This window comes from Pituophis catenifer, unplaced genomic scaffold, assembly GCF_029215685.1.
Source record: "Pituophis catenifer annectens isolate HBS135680 unplaced genomic scaffold, rPitCat1.0.hap2 SCAF_1, whole genome shotgun sequence".
Classification (NCBI taxonomy): Eukaryota; Metazoa; Chordata; class Lepidosauria; order Squamata; family Colubridae; genus Pituophis; species Pituophis catenifer.
In genome coordinates this window covers 297,940,034-297,945,924 of record NW_027256881.1, presented here as the reverse complement: position 1 = coordinate 297,945,924, position 5,891 = coordinate 297,940,034, and the positions used below count along the sequence as shown (strand labels likewise).

Sequence of the window (5,891 nt, the reverse complement as noted above, 5' to 3'; positions counted from 1 at the left end):
GCCTTAGCACATGTTGAAGCAACAGGATTATTAAAGCAACAACATGTTTATGATGAAAGGGCAGGATAGGGGATATATAGTCAAAGGATTAGTTTAATACTAATTTAATACTAATAATGTTTATTAACCTCAATCCTTTTGAGGAAATCAAAGATTTAAGTATGTATTTAATGTATTAAATTATCTCCCAGTTAATTTCAATCCATTCTCAGATCAGTGTTATTGTAAAGAAACCAAAGAGCCTTTATAGCATTCAACTTAAATGCTTTTATTGACAGGATCTTGAACAGTAAGCAAACAATGCTTAAGTGTCATTCAAATTCACTTTTCCACATTTCAACCTCAAGGTAGAAAAAAATAAATATAAATATTCATAAATAAATTAAAAACACAATAAAACGTTTTCATGGAAAACTTATGTCAAACCATTCAGACCACTTCAACGATGTATGATCAGTTAAAGTTACAATGGACATTAATGAACAAAGAACTATAGTACATGGACAACATAGCTATTCATTAATCTAGAAAATGAAATTGTCTTTTTCGCAGTTAAGTTAGACAATTGCTAAGTGATCAAAACACAATATTGCCTGGAACACAGTAGTTATTGTTAATCAGCTGCACTAGATACCCAGCACCATATCAAAATTCCAATCATTAAACCAACAGATTAATTAGCTAATGCTAGTGAATAGTAAGGAGGGAAGGGAGTCACCAACCCAGCCATGTTGAACATGCTATGAAACTGCTAGTTCTCATGGGTGGGGACAAGACAGATTCCATGCGATTTGCTACATCTCTGGAAGAAGAATCGGGCCTTGTGAGAGGCTGCGAAGCAGTCCTTCAGCAAAGTCATTTCACTCCAGATGGGCTGCCCGTACCTCACGCCAGCATGGAGGCGCTTCGTCTTCCCCAGGCCTTGGGACTCCGAGAGTGGCTCCTTTGCGGCCTAAGGCCCCATGCAGGAACAGCAGCGGCAGCAGCAGTAGCGGCAGCAGCAAGACGGGGTAGGAACGATGATTTCACCCAGCCCCGCGATTATTGCTCGGGGACTCAGTCCCTTCACAAAGCCAGCAAAGTAGGGGAGCTGAGGGAGTCGGAAGAGGGCTCGTTGCTGCTACTTCCTTTCCTATGAGCCGCTGCGCAGCTGGGGAAAGACTCGGTCTCCGGGTAAGTGAAGACGAAGGAGGAGGTGTAGGTGCTGGGGCAGGGCGTGCAGGTCACCACCGGAGTGCAAAGGGGCTCCAGATCCGCGGTGACCGCTGGCCCCAGGGGCTCCCAGTCCGCGGCGTAAAAGGAAGAAGAGCCGGACAGATCCATGTCGGGTACAGAGCGCGGCGTCCCGCGGGCGGAGCGGATGAAGAAGTCGTCGAAAGGCTCGGCCTTCAGCTCCAAGCCATTGCTCTCCCTGGCGGGCTCTGCCCGGGTCGGCTCCGGCAGTAGCGGGAGGGCGAAAGCCGCCTCTTCGGACTCGGGAGAGCTGGCCACGGGCGCATCGGCTAACAGATCCAGGGAAGAGACCGCCAGCTCTTCCGAGAACTGTAACTCCTCGGGGATCTTGCAGGCAGGGCGGTGAGCAGCCAGCACGAATTCCAGCTTCTCCTTCTCTTTGAGCAGGTTGGCGATTTCTGTCTGGAGCGCGGACTTCTCCTCCTCCAGTTGGTCGGTTTCCTGCGGACACACAGAAGGGGAGGGACCAGTCAGTCAGCTCTTGGGCGGAAAAAGAGCCGGGGGCAGGGAGGCAGGGGCATAGGGAGCTCAGCCGGCCAGCTCTAGCCGGGGATACTCACCGCTTGCAAGGTATCGGTCAGCTCCCTTCTCCGGTTGCGGCATTTAGCGGCTGCCATCTTGTTCCTTTCTCTCCGAATCCTCCTTTTCTCCTCCTCTTCTGGCGTCAGCTATGGAGAGAGAACAGCATGCCCGTCAGTACTAGTACCAGAGCCCGGAAAATGCCTGTTCTTCCTTTACCTCCGCTTCAAGGCTCAGCTATGAAATGCAAGTTTTACAGGCTGCTCAGTAGAGCCAAACGAGCCAAAGTATTTTTAAGGGGCAGACCCACCTCTTAGCAGAATTATTTGGGACCTCCGTGCGACTGCCCTCCTCTTCCTAAGGAACAGTCAACTACGGGCTAAATATGCCTCCTTTCTCGCCAAGTGTAAACCTAACCCATAAGCCAGAACTTTTCCTCTCAATTGCTTGTCAGGCAAAAGGTAACGTACACACCTGTTCAACTTTGCCCCTTCTGCCAATGCTTTGCCCTCTGTTTCCAGTCGTCTTGACTATTCCAGCTCTTGGGTATACACCAGTTTGAGAAGCAGCGAGCCCATAAGGATGGGTGCGATTCTGCGAAGGGGCCACCGAAGAGCTCAGAGTTGGTTGGACCATCCATTGCAAGTCAGGACTTGTGGAGATGGCAGTCACCGTAGGGACAAAGTTAGTGCTGGAGGCAGTTAGGTCCGTGCAGAAATCCTAAAAGACATAAATCAGGAAATTTAATATAAAAAAAAAAAACCGGGAGAGGCGAGGGCAAGGAGAAAGATACGACGCACGCTGTGATTACATTCTTGCCCAAGAGATTGGTGGGTTATTTTGAGCTCGGCCTGCAGTCCCTTGAGCTGCATTAATCGGACGCTGTTAACACCATCACCGAGCTACACATGAACAGGGGCTTGTTAAAAATATCTCTGACGTCCGAGCTGACGCAAACGTCGCTCCGGAGTCTCCTGAATGAAGTCGCGTTTTATCAATGAAATTATTTTACGCACCCACTGCTAAGCACGTCTGCCGGATTCAGGTCCCACCCCACTCCGTTAATCTAGAGTACTTAAGAGGAGCCGAAACCAGAACCCCCCCCCCCGCCATAAGCGACTGATAGTCCCTATGAGAAGTGACAAATAGTCCCTATGAGAAGGGACAAGAAATAACACTAATTGCAAAATACAAAATATCAGGAAGAGAAAGGCATGCATCGCGTGCCGGTCAGATCAACTCTTTTGAGTCCCCGTCCGCTTACATTAAATGTTACTGCCGTACCCGACAGGAATTGACCACCGGACCCGACAGCAATAGAGAAACAGTCAAGTTCTTCCTACCCCAAACCACCCCCGGCCCAAGTCACTGTCCCTGTTCCTCACCTGTGGGTTAACAGGCGAGCCCATGCTGGAGAACGAGTCCGCGGGAGAAGGATAGTAGGTGAGACTGTCCCCCGCCGGGGAAGCACTACTGCAGCGGGAGGAAGAGGCGTCGTAGTCAGCGGTGAAGCCTTGGAACATCATGTCGGAGAACCTGGGATTATTATACAAACCCTTCAGGGTGGTATATCTATCCCAGATTAAAATCCGAATGGAGTGGCTCTTGAGGCGAACAGGTTACTTGTAAACTCCAGTTACTTCCGTGCCTTAGCTCCTTCGAACACTGCTTAATTCTGTCCTGGAGTAAAGCGGTACCTCCGCCTTTTATTATTCTGAATGAACCGACGTCACAAGGAGGAGCGTAGTAGGGATCACGATTCTATTCTATCTAGGTGATCCAAAATTGTATGATAACATCAGAATTTCTCTCAACGTAATCCAGAAGCCCTCCCTAATGGATTGCGATGCTTCTATAAGAAGATTCGCGAGAGGTCTCGACTTTTAAAAGTCTAGGAAGCCTTCAGATCAACCTAGCTTGGGGATCCAACTGACGTAGATATCCTTATATGGCATCTAACATCCTGTGCAGGGGTGTGACTGACGGGAACCGCTCGAGGGCTGTGGCCAAATGGGATGGTGCGTGTTTGTGGTAACGGCAGGGGGAGTAAAAGTAATAGCCGCAGCAAACGGATTATGCATGCAGAATTGTGTCCATTTAGTGCTGACCAGACACTGACATGACATGACGCTTTAAAGAGACAGAACTTTAATTGTCTATTTAGCTCATGACCTCCACGAGAAGAAACACTGAAGCCTTTGCTAAGATTGAGCTGAGACCGAATTATTCCTCTCGAAAGATTTCTAAAACGCTGAACTTTATGTACAGTATTTGTTTTCTCAAAATTTGCATAGTTTTTACAAAATACATACATACCTGTCTACAAGATTCTCCCTTTCCCTGCTGGAGGATAGGAATGTAGTATATGGCTAAGGTTAAGATTAGGGTAAGAATTAAGTAAAAATGTTGGATAATTTTTCACTCGATTTTTTTTAAAAAAATCATACAAGTTTTGGAATTCCATATTCAGTCAATACTGAAAAATAGCTATACTGGAAAATGTTTGCTCTTATGAACAGTCATTTATGTTCTGGATTTATAGCAGTTTTCATCATTCTCCATTTATAACTTCAGACATCAACAGATAGTCCTTCACACAAACCTTTTGCTCTATCCTACATATTCCAAATTATTTCTAGTCTGGGGCTAAACTTGCAAGGGTTCAATAAAAATATATAACTGAGCAATCTTGGGCTGGTCACACACTCTCAGTCCAACTTAACTCACATATTATTGTCGTGGAGAATCTTGTATTGTGCTGAACACATACAAATACAAATATTAATACAGCAATATTTTCAAATCTATAGTTATTTAAGTAAATTTAAAAACATGTTTACAATCAATACTTTCTAGGATCAACAACTAATAATCATTATACTGCTAAACCAAAATTCAGTAAGAATATGTACCTCAGACAACTTACATTAGTTCATTTGTTACAGGGATTAAGTTATTGGTAAATTGATTACAGCTATTTTATTTATTTTTAACATCAATATTATAGTAACTTTTTATAAAAAATTACAATCCTACATATACTTAAAGTTGAATAATTCTTACCTACTTACTTCCTAATAAGGAACATAATTTGAAACTATTTTGTATATGAAATATTCTTAAGGATAAAGTTTCACTTCGTATTTAAAATAATTTACCTATGTATTAGCCAATAGTTTTTTTAAATCACTCTTTTGCATTGTTTTTTAAAAACATGTTTTCATCCACATGCTATATAGAAAGTATAATAGAAGAGCAGCATGTAGTTCAGTGATGAGATCAATGTAAGATGTCTTTCTATCTAGTGGGCGAAAGGTTATCAAAGAGAAGATACACAGTCTTTACAGCCAATTGTAGATTTATGTCAACCGTCATGTCAAGTTCATCTCTTTCATAATAAGAGGATTAGTTCTCATGAAAGATTAGTTTTCATATTACAGAGGTTGTTTGGGTTCATGCAAAGGAACATCATTGGCTCAACTCTATACAGTTACAAAACTTCATTCGCTTCAGCAGTGTCAGCATTTTACTGTGTAGTAATAATAATGCACTAAAATGCAGGAAAAGAAACTGTTAGCATGTGAATAGTTTATTCAGAAAAGTAGTGAAGAAATGTATAACTCACTGATTTTGAAACTGTTTCAAAATTGTCTGTGAGTTTACCTTTACACTCTGCAAATAAAATACAGTTCACCTGAGGTAGTTCTTTAGAGTTATTCACTTATGGAGACAATGTCTAGCCAATGTGTTGCCTTCTGTAAGCCCCAACATACACAGAGGGTTTCAGCTGAGGAAATGAGTCTTTCAGAAATAACTGACTTGCTGCTCCATTTCAGAGCTCAAAGTATAGCACTTTTTTTGTGGCCAGAGTTCCTCACTTATAGATTGTTTCATCTTCATGTTTCATTTTACTGTAGAATAAACATAAGACAAGATCAAGACCAAAATACTTGAATGGGTGAGCTCCAACTCTCTGCCTGTTTCCTCAATTAGCCACACACACAAAAGAAGAGTTAAGATAATATTGTCTATTTTACTTTGAAGGTAGTGAAATTCACTCACTAGGAAGTTCTGATTGCAAGCAGATTTGAACATGTCAACAGATTAATCAGCAAATGATTTAGAAGTTGTGTTTCTAT

General features: G+C 43.2%; 1 protein-coding gene across 1 annotated transcript; it reads right to left on the bottom strand.

Annotated features, from left to right (window-relative positions):
• Positions 1-243: 243 nt before the first annotated feature.
• Positions 244-3,580, bottom strand: FOS (Fos proto-oncogene, AP-1 transcription factor subunit). The gene is made up of 4 exons (XM_070940956.1): positions 3,138-3,580; positions 2,227-2,472; positions 1,794-1,901; positions 244-1,674 (listed from the first exon to the last, which is right to left on the bottom strand). The coding sequence occupies exons 1-4, from the start codon at positions 3,276-3,278 to the stop codon at positions 1,066-1,068; spliced, it is 1,104 nt and encodes a 367-aa protein (XP_070797057.1). The 5' UTR covers positions 3,279-3,580; the 3' UTR covers positions 244-1,065.
• Positions 3,581-5,891: the final 2,311 nt, after the last annotated feature.

Bases quoted from the DNA above. Each gene is read 5' to 3' on its own strand.
- FOS (XM_070940956.1), bottom strand. From the start codon at position 3,278: ATGATGTTCCAAGGCTTCACCGCTGACTACGACGCCTCTTCCTCCCGC. The intron at 2,473-3,137 runs GTGAGGAACAGG...TATGTCTTTTAG, and splicing joins GCTCGCCTGTTAACCCACAG to GATTTCTGCACGGACCTAAC. The intron at 1,675-1,793 runs GTGAGTATCCCC...GTGTGTCCGCAG, and splicing joins TGACCGATACCTTGCAAGCG to GAAACCGACCAACTGGAGGA.